The sequence below is a fragment of the Ranitomeya imitator genome, chromosome 6 (genome assembly GCF_032444005.1).
Source record: "Ranitomeya imitator isolate aRanImi1 chromosome 6, aRanImi1.pri, whole genome shotgun sequence".
In the NCBI taxonomy this organism is placed as follows: domain Eukaryota; kingdom Metazoa; phylum Chordata; class Amphibia; order Anura; family Dendrobatidae; genus Ranitomeya; species Ranitomeya imitator.
In genome coordinates, this window is record NC_091287.1 from 257,775,457 (window position 1) to 257,790,703 (window position 15,247).

At 41.4% G+C, this 15,247-nt stretch overlaps 1 protein-coding gene across 1 annotated transcript in view; it reads left to right on the forward strand.

The window, feature by feature from the left end:
* Positions 1–15,247, forward strand: part of MYO10 (myosin X) — a 251,495-nt gene that overhangs the window by 225,980 nt on the left and 10,268 nt on the right. Inside the window, exons 28-37 of the mRNA XM_069730591.1 lie at positions 622–717; positions 2,825–2,918; positions 6,153–6,208; positions 7,887–8,029; positions 10,205–10,399; positions 10,479–10,636; positions 10,786–10,909; positions 13,707–14,004; positions 14,586–14,793; positions 14,928–15,064. Coding sequence (XP_069586692.1) covers positions 622–717; positions 2,825–2,918; positions 6,153–6,208; positions 7,887–8,029; positions 10,205–10,399; positions 10,479–10,636; positions 10,786–10,909; positions 13,707–14,004; positions 14,586–14,793; positions 14,928–15,064 — 1,509 coding nt within the window. The remainder of the gene's footprint in view (positions 1–621; positions 718–2,824; positions 2,919–6,152; positions 6,209–7,886; positions 8,030–10,204; positions 10,400–10,478; positions 10,637–10,785; positions 10,910–13,706; positions 14,005–14,585; positions 14,794–14,927; positions 15,065–15,247) is intronic.

Here is a 15,247-nt window from a genome sequence, read left to right on the forward strand (position 1 = left end):
GGAGCTTCTCATGTAGAAAATGTTATCTCATCTGCAGGCAGGATGTTATACAGCAGGAGGAGCTGAGCAGATTGATATACATTTTTGTGGGAAATGATACACATTTTATTGATATACATTTTTGTGGGAAATGATACACATTTTATTGATATACATTTTTGTGGGAAAAGTTTCAGTAGAACTTGCATTTTACTCATTGACATCCCTGGTGTTTGTATGCATGAGTCCAGTGGGCGGTCCTACTAGTGATTGACAGGCTTCCCTGTATGACTGTACATGTGGAGATACCTGTCAATCACTAGTAGGACCGCCCACTGGACTCATGCATAGAAACACCAGGGATTTCAATTAATGAAATACAAATTATTCTGAAGATTTTCCAGCAAACTATATCTCATTTTCCCAGCTTCTCCTTCCTTATACAATGCTGTCCACAGATCAGGTGTACAATATGACAGATTCCCTAAGCACACAGGTGATATTAGGTAATAACCTCTGAAATACCCTACTTTGGCTAATACCTGGATTACTATTACCAAAGTGTCCATGAAAACGTGTGATGTACATGCTAATCTACACTATAACGAAATTAAAATGATTCCCAAATGTCAATTATTACAGAGAGATCATCGACAACAACGGCAAAGAGAATGGCATTGACATAGTGGTGGAAAATCGAACGTACCATTTAATTGCGGAATCTCCAGAAGATGCCAGGTAGGCCGATCTCTTCACCCTTCTCAGAGTTCCTTATACTCTGAACTTGATATAAGGAACTGTGTCAGGAAACAGTCAATTATTACTGAAGCTACAGCGCCACCTCCTGTTCATGTACAGGCATTGCCACATTTAGCTCAAAAGTCTGACACTATCTAGAATCTAAATAAAATATTACAAATAAACTGAAACACGTTTTGCAGAAACAGTTTTGTAAAGTTTGGATTTCTCAGTTCTATGGTGCAAGACGTTTGCATTTAGCTCTTTCTCTTGTAGTCTCTGCATTACTAACTTAGATTTATTCCACTAGATATACCTTGAATAAGTGTGTGCCAAACTTAATGTATCCTGACATGTTTTTCTGGAGGCATATGACACGGCAGCCCATGGAGGTGGTCAGTTAAGCATGAGCTTGTCTAAAGAATTAAGGTCACATGGATTTTCTTCTGCCCGTATGTCATATGATGAGATATTAAAACGTTACATACAAATGAATGGTCCCCTTTACCTCTTGGTTGGACCAATGGCACAGCCATATGCTTCTTGACATATCCACTGTGACCAAAAAGCCCCAGAAATGCTGGTGGTAGTTGTCCTCACACTGGGGCTCCCAGCCGTTTGACGTGTCTGGTGGCAAACCCCATTGTTCTAACATGTCTGTGCTGGATATGAATTATAATTCTGCAGACATCTCACTTCCAATCTATTATAATGAATGGTATCTTGATTTGTATCCTATTTATTTTAGTGGCATATATAAGATTTCTATGTACACGGGTGAGGTCTATGATAAGAAAGATTGCTGTTGGCCTGTAAGACAGGAGCTGTCCAACCAGTTTCAACTGTCTGGGTTATGTTGCGTCAATTACTTTCAGTATGTGTCATTACATGGAAATTATGGCACCAGATGAAAAATTGTAGCACTGACACCTGGCCAATTTTGATTTGACTTCTTGGATCAAAATTAGACATGTCTCCGATTTTTTCCGCAGACCACTCAGTCCAAGGAAAAAAATCAAATATGTGCACAGCCCCATAGAATATCGTGGGTATAAGAAAATCAGTCCTATGCACAAGCCAAAAGGGTGACATAAATTACAAAAAATATATACAGTATATCTGTCCTTAATTGAGTGGATGACATAACAAAATACAAAAAAGATATCTGTCTTTAACTGAAGAGTGACACAATTAAAATTTAAAAAAAAATATCTGTCCTTAATCGGAATCTGTCAGTAGCATCTCATCCAAGTCATATACTGTATATGTGCATGTAAATCATAGGAAGCTGAATAAAATGATACTTTGATATCTGCGATCTGAAGTCTTGTTCCAGAGAAATCCACACTTTTCTTCTATATAAATTATTTAGGACTGTGGGTCTGACATAGATCTTCCTGAGAATCTGTCTCCTGATTAAGTAGAAGGAAGAGTTACCAGGGTGAGACATGTAGATCAGGAAAGCAGACTGTCAGTTACTACATGACTCACACTGGTAACGCCTCCCACTGGCACATTTCCTGCAAATGAAAAGTAACACAAGACATTTTGAAAAATATATGTCTTTAACTGAGCGGGTGCCATAGTAAAATACAAGAAAAAAAAATGATATCTTTTTAACTGAAAGGTGATATAATAAAACACAAAAAAATATATATCTGGACTCTCCAGACTAGACTTCCTAAATCCAGCATCCCCATATGAGAGTGTACTGTATATGACTAGTAATAAGGACGCTATTCCGTCACGTGAGGTCATTTTATTACAAAGATATAGTACCCAATACAATACGGAAATAGACCCCAGCGCACAGTCATATTATAATGTCGTCTTTATCTGTTTGGTGACTCATGAACAACTTTTCCAAAACATTGGAGCATAATGATATCTGTGTTTCCAGTAAACAAGTGCAGCGATTTGTATAAAGCCTCCTGCCCCTATTCTCCGGTGACTTCCTCAGCGCTAACGCAGCTGAGGTGTGGTAGGAGATCACGTTCCTCCATGTACGTTGGGTCTGTGCAGCGTATGGATGGATGCCTACTTTATACTGATTGTGGCCTGTATGAAATCTTCTCATGTCCAAGTGCTGCCTTTTTTCTTCTTGCAGTCAGTGGTTCAGTGTTATGAGCCAGGTCCAGTCATCCACCGAGCAGGAAATTCGGGAAATGCACGATGAGCAAGCAAATCCACAAAATGCTGTGGTAAGTGGGAATTCATTCATCACTCAGCCGAATGTATTATTCCGAGATTAGTCTAATCCTACTAAGACCTTTTTACTCTTTTTTTTTAAGTTCCAGAAGGGATATGTCTGTCCAGTAATGCAATACTTTTTCTTATAGAAGATTTAGGTGTATGTACAAATCTGCTCCCGTACACCTTATTGTACCTGAAATGCAGAATATTATCTGAATACATTATAATAGGGATAACATTTTCATTCACTTTGCCTTAGCGCTGGGTTATTGCGCCATGGTAGTCTAGTAAAAAGGTCTAGGGGGGCAGGTGACCTGTCCCCTGTACAGTCAGTTAAAGGCACTACTATTAAACCAGGGGTAACTTATTAGACATTGACCCCCTTCTGGGGTCCGCATCTGTTAAGGAACCAAATTCTTAACTCTTGGCATAAATAGATGAATATAAAGTATGGATACAGAACATACAGTGGGGCAAAAAAGTATTTAGTCAGTCAGCAATAGTGCAAGTTCCACCACTTAAAAAGATGAGAGGGGTCTGTAATTTACATCATGGGTAGACCTCAACTATGGGAGACAAACTGAGAAAAAAAAATCCAGAAAATCACATTGTCTGTTTTTTTATCATTTTTTTTTGCATATTATGGTGGAAAATAAGTATTTGGTCAGAAACAAACAATCAAGATTTCTGGCTCTCACAGACCTGTAACTTCTTCTTTAAGAGTCTCCTCTTTCCTCCACTCATTACCTGTAGTAATGGCACCTGTTTAAACTTGTTATCAGTATAAAACGACACCTGTGCACACCCTCAAACAGTCTGACTCCAAACTCCACTATGGTGAAGACCAAAGAGCTGTCAAAGGACACCAGAAACAAAATTGTAGCCCTGCACCAGGCTGGGAAGACTGAATCTGCAATAGCCAACCAGCTTGGAGTGAAGAAATCAATAGTGGGAGCAATAATTAGAAAATGGAAGACATACAAGACCACTGATAATCTCCCTCGATCTGGGGCTCCACGCAAAATCCCACCCCGTGGGGTCAGAATGATCACAAGAACGGTGAGCAAAAATCCCAGAACCACGCGGGGGGACCTAGTGAATGAACTGCAGAGAGCTGGGACCAATGTAACAAGGCCTACCATAAGTAACACACTACGCCACCATGGACTCAGATCCTGCAGTGCCAGACGTGTCCCACTGCTTAAGCCAGTACATGTCCGGGCCCGTCTGAAGTTTGCTAGAGAGCATTTGGATGATCCAGAGGAGTTTTGGGAGAATGTCCTATGGTCTGATGAAACCAAACTGGAACTGTTTGGTAGAAACACAACTTGTCGTGTTTGGAGGAAAAAGAATACTGAGTTGCATCCATCAAACACCATACCTACTGTAAAGCATGGTGGTGGAAACATCATGCTTTGGGGCTGTTTCTCTGCAAAGGGGCCAGGATGACTGATCCGGGTACATGAAAGAATGAATGGGGCCATGTATCGTGAGATTTTGAGTGCAAACCTCCTTCCATCAGCAAGGGCATTGAAGATGAAACGTGGCTGGGTCTTTCAACATGACAATGATCCAAAGCACACCGCCAGGGCAACGAAGGAGTGGCTTCGTAAGAAGCATTTCAAGGTCCTGGAGTGGCCTAGCCAGTCTCCAGATCTCAACCCTATAGAAAACCTTTGGAGGGAGTTGAAAGTCCGTGTTGCCAAGCGAAAAGCCAAAAACATCACTGCTCTAGAGGAGATCTGCATGGAGGAATGGGCCAACATACCAACAACAGTGTGTGGCAACCTTGTGAAGACTTACAGAAAACGTTTGACCTCTGTCATTGCCAACAAAGGATATGTTACAAAGTATTGAGATGAAATTTTGTTTCTGACCAAATACTTATTTTCCACCATAATATGCAAATAAAATGTTAAAAAAACAGACAATGTGATTTTCTGGATTTTTTTTTCTCAGTTTGTCTCCCATAGTTGAGGTCTACCTATGATGTAAATTACAGACGCCTCTCATCTTTTTAAGTGGTGGAACTTGCACTATTGCTGACTGACTAAATACTTTTTTGCCCCACTGTACATATTATATGTAGTATGCATGTGATTCATATAAAGTCCACACTGTCTTGGCATTATCATGGGCACTAAGCTCAATATGTCAATACTTTTTTATAGCTTTTTTATACACTTGCAGTGAAAGTATTCTCGACTCCTGTTTTCAGTAAAGTTGTACCAACGTAGGAAAACGTATGTCAAATGGACCCTTCATGCATATGGATGGCACATAAGACTTGTTCCAACCAACCTAGGCAAGAATGAGAATAAGTGAATATCTACTCCCACAATAACCAACAACATGTATACCCAGGAGACTGCTACACAGTATATACATAATCAATAGTCTTTACAGCATAATTCACAATACGAAATCTGTACCAATCAAAAAACATTAAAATGCACAGTGCTACCGTACGACCATCATCATTTTGATTGGTCTATTAATGAATTATATTTAGGCTTCATATGCTTTTATACTTTACGAGTGGTTGGAGGCAAACCAGATGTACAACAGGATTTGTTTTTCTGGATCACTTTTTTTATTTTTTTTACTGTTTCTCAATGTGAATTTTGTCATAGTGAAGATTATTTATTATGTATATGCTGTAGAATAGTCTCCTCTGGTTATTGACTGGGAGAATTTGCTCAAACATTACGTTCACGTAGCCTAATCCACAGTTGCTGTGCAGGCCTAATTATACACAAATTAACCTTCATCCATAGCACTAATAACAGTACTATTATCATCAGCACAGTTACTCAGTTGTTGGTGCTGTTGCTTTGTAGCTCTGGGATCACCTACAACATTTACATGGAGATTGGATGTTCTTCACAATGTTCTCCACATGTTTGCGTGGGTTTACAAACTCCAAGGACATGATGATAGCAAATTTAGATTGTGAGTCCCACAGGGGGTAGTAAGTCAAGACTATGTGACGTTGACTTGATAGATAAACAGTGTCGGTCCTGGGATCCAACAGGATAACATTCTGAAGGCCCATTTACCTAGAATAAATTTGTACAGGTCTTTATTTGCTTCACCTTTATTGCCAACATTGCACACACAGAACATATCACGGATTGGATCTAATGGGTGATTTGCATATCAACTCATAAGAAGTAGACCTTGTGGAATTAGATGGATGATTCCTTTTATAATTGCTAAAAAGATGTTTTGTCTCTATACAGGGAACTTTGGATGTTGGATTGATCGATTCGGTCTGTGCTTCTGACAACCCTGATAGGTAAGTTATCAGTGCCACTGATATTAACCAAGGGAAGTGTCATGGAGTTACCTCGACAGTGTGGAGCAAGAAGACCGCAGCATCTGATTGCTCCAACTAAAGCGCTGAGAAGCACTTCTCCTTCATTTTAATGTGTTTATTTCTTCTGGCAGAATATGGGTTAATCGGCCATGTTGGAAATCCCTGTGCTCACAGCTGAGCTCAGTTAACCAGTTATTTCCCCTTTTTAATCTGTGCTCTGTTACAAATCCTTGTCTGAGCAAGAATCTGCTGCATGGCTAACGGAGGGAGAGGAGTACATATGAGACGGAGAGTTAGAGGAGTTATCTGTGACTGTTGCTTGGTTTGTATGCGTGGTAATTCCCTATCCTTCTCTATTTTTGTTTATTCCCCTACCTTCACACCCTGGTGCATTCCTCTGTTACATGTGAGTGAATGTTTTGTATGCCTGGAGTTTTCTGTTAACCCTTGTTTGTGTTGCCTTGTTTGTCTAGTTGGTGTACTATGTTGCACAGTAGCGCTCCTCTTCCATGGGTGGGGGAAGAGAGCAGATGAAGGGCTAACTAAGGAGATAAGGCAAGGGTGGAGGCGCCGGCATCTTCACCTTCAGAAGTATCCCGGGGAATACAGGGAGCCAGGGCGCCCTCTAGTGTTAAGGACAGGGAAGGATTCCCTGTTCCTGAGTCACCTGACAGCTGTGTCATGACAGAAAGTCTGTAAATGTCATGACTATGTGAATCATGTAATGCATTCATCATATTTCCAAAACTTCACAAAAGTACTGGTACATAAAGGCAACCCAAAGTACAAATCAACTCGCACACAAGGAAAAAGCCCTGGAATATTAGCATAGTAGAGTCCTAGAAGACATAAGTGGTAGGGGGACCACTTTGATCAGGGTCATTTGGATGTTTTGGGTTGTCATTATGATTTAAAAAGAGAAAACACAGTAGTTAGACAATAAATGCCTTCACCCAATCACTAACCACGAGTGGAGAAAAAGTTTTGGTGTTATCATTCACATTCTCTGAAAAAAAGGCCAAGAAAGCAAACATTCTGCTGGGATATGTAAACTGTATCTCCATCAGTTCAAAAGATATGAGTGGAGCTGTAGTACCTATGGCGGACCATGTGGTGAGGAAAAACAGGATATTGAAAGTAGAAGTCCCAGCAAAGGTGATAGGTTATAAGTGTCATATATGGGAAAACCCCTTTAAAGGGCTATTCTCAAGTTTGGAGTTTATTGAAATGCTGAAGACCAGCTGAGCGCAGTGGTGGTATCATTAAGAATGAAGCGGTAGTCCGCATTGATCGAACCACTGCTCCATTCACACGGGGTTTTTCAGAAACCCAATTCTCAGGATCAGTGTGGGTCCCAAAGGTTGGATCCCCAGCGATTGGGAAGGTATCCCCTACCCAGTGGACAGAGGATAACTTCCAAACTTGATACTATCCCTATGAGGGTTCTGCTCACAAGACATTTAGAATGATACATCTAGGAATTGTTTCCATAACGACTGGTAGCTTTACAGTAAATATAATGAAATGAGTATTTTTCCACGTATTTCATATGTACTTGGTCACTGAGGGTAAATAACGGGCCATCGGCTGTTGTGCAAACAACGTCCATGTTTATTTTATGAATATTAACGTTTCCCCACCCTTTTTCCATCTTCAGACCAAACTCATTTGTAATCATCACTGCAAATCGTGTTCTTCACTGTAACTCAGACACACCCGAAGAAATGCATCACTGGATAACATTGCTGCAGAGGTCCAAGGGCGACACTCGAGTGGAAGGGCAGGAATTCATTGTCCGAGGTGAAACGCGAACGTATATTGTATCTTGCCAAAATTCTGCAGTCAAATGAACAGATTATTTCCAAAAAGTAGAATGTGGCCATGAATGCAAGTTGGATTTTTCCCCAAAAAATTTTTAGTAAAATGATATTCTATGGAAGTGCACATCTATCTCTATCATTGGAGCAGTAAAACAGAATTAAATATGAAGGAATCTGTGACTGACCCTTTGATGTTGATCTCAGCCCACGTAAAATATTGGCGGATACTTCTAATATCGTTATATTGTATTCATCTCTTTAGTATCGCCTTTCATAAAAGAGATCTGTGTTTTGCTGATTGATGTTCTAGTCGCCATTTGTAAGGATATTTTAAAGTGTATTCAGATTCCAACGCCAGTCATAAATTGCACTCATTGTATAATGGAAGCTGCACTTCTTAGTTTACTTCTATGGAATAGAGATGTGTCCTGGACGTGTGATGGACGCATGGTGCCTAGATTCTTTCTTACATGGTTTGTCTGTAAATCACACAACACATTTCTAATCTATGGAGGGATCCTATTATATGCGGTGAGAAAGTATACTGCAAATTGTATAATGCTTTAATATTCAATGAATAACCTATATTTTATGAAACGCTTTCTATTTCCTTCCAGTACTATGATCCTTTTTACTGAGAACTATCTATTGTAAAGGTAGTAATCTCTATAAAATTCTATGTACCAGGGCTGTGGAGTTGGAGTCAGTGTTCATTTTGGTGGAGTCAGAGTCAGTATAAAATTGATCGACTCCGACTCCTAAAATATATAGATTATCACTAGAAAACTAATAAACCTGCTTCCAGGTAGTCAAGCCACACCCCTCCACTGATTGGCAGCTTGACAGCTTTCTGCCTATGTAGTGTACTCAGAAAGCTTCCAAACAGTGGCGTGGGTGGGGTTATACAGAGCTCAGCATTCAGAGAACTGCTAGATCAGCAGCAGATAATACTGCAGCTAGCAGGTCAGTAAGGCCTCTTTCACACTTCCGTTTTTTACAATCAGTTACAATCCGTCAAAATGTTGAAAAGATGGATCCTGTGCAGATTATAAAAACCGGATGCACTGGGTCTGTTTTTTTGACGGATCCGTCGAGGCTATGTGCACACGTTGTGTATGCGTCTTTGCCACATTTTTTCCGCTGCGAAAACGCATACACAACACAAACCAGGTTAAAAATAATAAAAAAAATAAAAAATCGTGATATTCTTACCTTCCAGCGTCCCCCGCAGCCTTCTTGATGGTCGGGATGCTCCCGGCAGTTCCCGTTCCCAGTGATGCATAGCGAGACAATGACCTGTGATGACGCGAGACCACTACGCCATCGGGGTCATTTCGCAAGGCATTACTGGGAACGGGAGCTGCTGGCAACATCGCGAGCATCGGGAAGGCTGCGGGGGACGCCGGAAGGTAAGAATATCACGATTTTTTTTTTTTTTTTTATTATTTTTAACATTATATCTTTTTACTATTGATGCTGCATAGGCAACATCAATAGTAAAAAGAGAGAGAGCGAGAGAGAATTTCCCTGAATTCTTCAGTGCATGTTCAGTTTCAAAAGACGCCATCCGTCGCTGGATTCCTGCTTTTGACAGTCAGTGACAGTGTCCGTAGGCTTCCATTATAGCCAACAACGGACAGCGCAGGATCCGTCCCTGAGCGATTTTCCGACGTGCACAAAGAACATTCCTCTGTACGTTGTCTCCGCCCGACGGACAGCAATTTTATGACCAATCCAGCGCACGACTGATGAAACGGAAGGCCATCCGTCACAATCCATCGCTAATACAAGTCTATGAGAAAAAAACGGATCTAGCAGAAACATTTGCTGGATCCGTTTTTTTCACAAAACGACGACGCATTATGACAGAAAAAGAAAATGTTTCATATGTCAGTTTCACTTGTAAGTACACTGAGTGTTATGTGCAGATTTTTGGACCAAATAAGGTTGTGCACCCCTGTCCAACATCATATAGCCCTCAGATTATGAAGAAAAAAATATGCTGACAGATTACTGAAAGGATAGAAATATTATTACTATGCATTGGCCAGGTATGGAGATTGGCTGTATGTCACAAATCACATCACTGTACAGTATTGCTCTAATTGATTTTTCTCACAGCACCATTAATATTGTATTTCATATTATATTATAGGATGGCTCCACAAAGAAATGAAAAGCAGCCCTAAGATGTCATCATTGAAGCTAAAGAAGCGTTGGTTTGTCCTTACCCACAATTCACTAGACTATTACAAGAACTCGGAGAAAAATGCCATTAAACTGGGCACGCTGGTTCTTAACAGCCTATGTTCTGTGGTACAGCCGGAGGAGAAAATCTTTAAGGAAACTGGTGAATAACCCTTTCTTTGTGTATGTGATGCATAAAATGTCAGTATGTATGATGAGTGTAATACCCATGTTTTTGCCAGGATACTGGAACGTGATGGTGTATGGCCGAAAGCACTGTTATCGCCTTTACACCAAGCTGCTGAATGAGGCCACGAGATGGGCCAGCGCCATTCAGAATGTCATTGACACTAAGGCGCCTATAGACACCCCGACACAGCAGCTGATACAGGACATCAAGGTAAGCATCTGATAAAGTGCTGTCCTGCCAAAGGTAACATAATAACCACAAGAAAAAGAAAAGATGGCAAGAATACCAATATATATGATGTTGTGACATGGTCCTGATCTCTGTTTCATGGGAAATGGCTTTCTCTTTTCTTTTTATAGGAAAATTGCCTGAATAATGAAGTTGTAGAGCAGATATACAAAAGAAATCCAATTCTTCGCTACACTCATCACCCTCTACATTCTCCATTACTGCCACTTCCTTATGGAGACATCAACTTAAACCGTACGTCCTTTATCATCTCTGAATATGTGATAGCATGTAGCTGATTGGCACCGAATGTGATCTGCAATGAGCATGTTACACACAGACATGGCTGAGCTGAGTGATACATATAGCCTTGTGGGAGAGGATTCTGCGTATCTAGCATTTCATTAAAGGGTGATTCCCATCTTAGCAAGTTATCATCTACGCAAGGAATAATTTGCTGCTCATTGAGGATTCTACCACAGGGACCCCCACCAAATCCAAGACCTGGACTCTGAAGTGCCCTGGTTCATTGGAGAGATGGTTGCATACAGTGCTTGGCTATCTCTGGCAGTTCATTCCCGTAGGCAACGACAGGAGCGGTTGGATGCATGCGCCGCCTTTGCTCCTTTTAAACTATGCGCTTCACAGCCCCATTCTTAAGACTAGTGGGGTCTCAGTCTTAAGACCCCCAGCAATTAACCAAATTGCTAATTTTCATTAGATTTCTGTTCATTGTGGGCTTAGCAGTTCAGTGGGGGGCCTACTTATTGACTGACAGCTGCGTGTGTGCACACTCATGCAGAGAGGACATTCAGTCTTTGAATGAGTCCACACTCTGGATTCGGAAGCCCAGAATAAACATAGTGTTAAATGAATAAACTTTTCCTCAAAATTATACACTGCTCAAAAAAATAAAGGGAACACTTAAACAACAGAATATAACTCCAGATAAATATAACATCTGTGAAATCAAACAGTCCACTTAGGAAGCAACACTGTTTGACAATCAATTTCACATGCTGTTGTGCAAATGGAATAGACAACAGATGGAAATTATTGGCAATTATCAAGACACCCTCAATAAAGGAGTGGTTCTGCAGGTGGGGACCACAGACCACATCTCAGTACTAATGCTTTCTGGCTGATGTTTTGATCACTTTTGAATGTTAGTTGTGCTTTCACACTCGTGGTAGCATGAGACGGACTCTACCACCCACACAAGTAGCTCAGGTAGTGCAGCTCATCCAGGATGGCACATCAATGCGAGCTGTGGCAAGGTTTGCTGTGTCTGTCAGCGTAGTGTCCAGAGGCTAGAGGCGCTACCAGGAGACAGGCCAGCACACCAAGAGACGTGGAGGGGGTCGTAAGAAGGCAACAGTCCAGCAGCAGGACCGCTACCTCAGCCTTTGTGCGAGGAGGAACAGGAGGAGCACTGCCAGAGCCCTGCAAAATGACCTCCAGCAGGCCACAAATGTGCATGTGTCTGCATAAATGGTTAGAAACTGACTCCATGAGGATGGTCTGAGTGCCTGAAGTCCACAGATGGGGGTTGTGCTCACAGCCCAACACTGTGCAGGACGCTTGGCATTTGCCACAGAACATCAGGATTGGCAAATTCGCCACTGGCACCCTGTGCTTTTCACAGATGAAAGCAGGTTCACACTGAGCACATGTGACAGACGTGACAGAGTATGGAGACGCCGTGGAGAGCGATCTGCTGCCTACAACATCCTTCAGCATGACTGGTTTGGCAGTGGGTCAGTAATGGCGTGGGGTGGCATTTCATGTGCTCGCCAGAGGTAGCCTAACTGCCATTAGGTACCAAGATGAGATCCTCAGACCTCTTGTGAGACCATATGCTGGTGTGGTTGGCCCTGGTTTCCTCCTAATGCAGGACAATGCCAGACCTCATGTGGCTGGAGTGTGTCAGCAGTTCCTGCAAGATGAAGGCATTGAAGCTATGGACTGGCCTGCCCATTCCCCAGACCTGAATCCAATTGAACACATCTGGGACATCATGTCTCGCACCATCCACCAACGTCACGTTGCACCACAGACTGTCCAGGAGTTGGCGGATGCTTTAGTCCAGGTCTGGGAGGAGATCCCTCAGGACACCATTTGCCGCCTCATCAGAAGCATGCCCAGGCGTTGTAGGGAGGTCATACATGTACATTGAGGCAACACACACACACAATTGAACATCATTTCCTTGTCTTGAGGCATTTCCACTTATTTTAGATCAGCCTGTAATTTGATTTTCCACTTTGATTTTGAGTATAATTCCACATCCAGACCATGGGATATTCATTTTGATTTACATTGATCATTTTTATGTTTTATTGTTCTCGACACATTCCACTATGTAATGAATAAAGATTTGCAACTGAAATATTTCATTCAATGATATCTAGGATGTGGTATTTTAGTGTTCCCTTTATTTTTTTTGAGCAGTGTATATAAGTCTTATTCAGCAATGCCTTCTCAATACCATGCCTGAAAACAGAGGATGTTCTAACGTGAGAGGACCACCACTAGGGATCTTCCAGTACTGATGGCACCATTATGATCTGCTGATTCCATGGGCTAGTGTCCCTTTCATTGTGTATGAAGCACAGCACCATACATTTTGTGGGATCTGTGCGTGGTATTTCAGCTCAGTCTCATTTATGTGAATAGGACTGGACTGCAGAGAGTTGCACTGACAGATCTGTGGATGTGCTGGTAAATGGACCCCACTAATCTGATATTAATGGAGTATCAGCAGGATAGGCCATCAATATTACAGTCACAATAAGCTTGACTCAGCACTGGTTCTGTGCTATATCTTCCTAAATTGTGATCCATTCCTTCCCTGTTAAACTGAGTGCAGTCATACAGCCAAAGACCTGCTAGGTTCTGGAGTACAGTACACTCACTTCAGTAGCTATTACTGCCAGCAGAGCACTTTGTTATTACATGAAATGGGCACTTAATTAACTTTATGATTGCATTATCGTCCCAATATTATCAGATGTTCTCATGAATTAATTACCCATGTTGATTCTTGTTACAGTGTTAAAAGACAAAGGCTATACAACGCTTCAGGATGAAGCCATCAAGATATTCAATTCTTTGCAGCAGCTCGAGTCTCTCCCTGATCCTGTGCCAATAATCCAGGGTATTCTTCAGACTGGTCATGACTTGCGACCTTTGAGAGATGAACTTTACTGTCAGCTTATTAAGCAGACCAACAAAGCTCTACATCCTGGCAGCATCGGGAACCTGTATCACTGGCAGATTCTCACGTGTCTGAGCTGTACTTTTCCACCTAGTCGCAGTATTCTGAAGTATCTCAAATTTCACCTGAAGAGGTGAGATATAAGTTTAGATGGCATATCACGATTTAAATGACAAATATAACAGGAAGTAATCAGCAAGAAGTGCACTATTTACCTGCAGATAAAGTGTTAATCTGCAGGTAAATAATGTTTTAATCATGCTCAGCTGTTACTGGAATAGTGGCTACAGGGAGAAAATGAAGTTTTATTCTCCCTGCAGCTGCTCGCTTCCAGGCATTGGGGCAACGAACTATGCTCTGCATCTCCTGGAAGTGGCTTTTACAATGTAAGCCTATGGGGCGTCAGAATGAAGCACTGTAAGAGCCTACCAGCTCATGTATAGAGCATAACGTGAACTGGAGAGTCTGAAGTGACACCATTGAGAAGTGGAGCAGAACAACGCTGGATACCGGAGAAGACGGCGGTAGGTGAGTATTTTAACACATGCACACTAGTCAATAATGTACAAAAATTTAATGGAAAAAACTTCATGGGAGTGCATCTTTAATTCATGTGTTTCTATGTCAGTGGTTTCTTACTTTTTTTTTTACTATTTATTATATTAAGTAAGGCAACTAATGCTTTTTGCTTGTCTGTTTATTTTACCTTTGCAGAATACGAGAACACTTCCAAGGTTCGGAGATGGAAAAGTATGCAGCATTTATCTACGAATCCTTGAAAACAGCCAAATGCAGGGAGTTTGTGCCATCTCGAGATGAAATTGAAGCTTTAATTAAGAGGCAGGAAATTACAACCACAGTATACTGCCATGGTGGAGGAGCTTGTAAGATCACTATCAACTCTCACACCACAGCTGGCGAGGTGAGTCCTTGACATGAACTGACCATACAGGGCGGGGAGAGTTACAAAACCATGGTTTAATACTACACTGAAATGTGTCCACAATCGAAACCTAACATCCGTCCTTCATAACAAAAGTTATTCTCTCTTTGTAGGTTGTAGAGAAGTTGATCCGGGGCCTGGCCATGGAAGATAGCCGAAATATGTTTGCCCTCTTCGAGTACAATGGGGTCACGGATAAAGCCATTGAAAGTAGAGCTGTGGTGGCCGATGTCCTGGCTAAATTTGAAAAGTAGGTTTTGCTTGTTCGCCAATGCTCACAATCGGAAAGCAGCACTTATCACTATACAGTATCTGTGTGTATTTCCTATTCATCTCTGTATTTTCTCCCAATCCATATGCTTTACTGTGATGCAATTTCAGTCATCAAGATACACAATATCAGTTTTATCACTTTCTTATCACACAATTAATA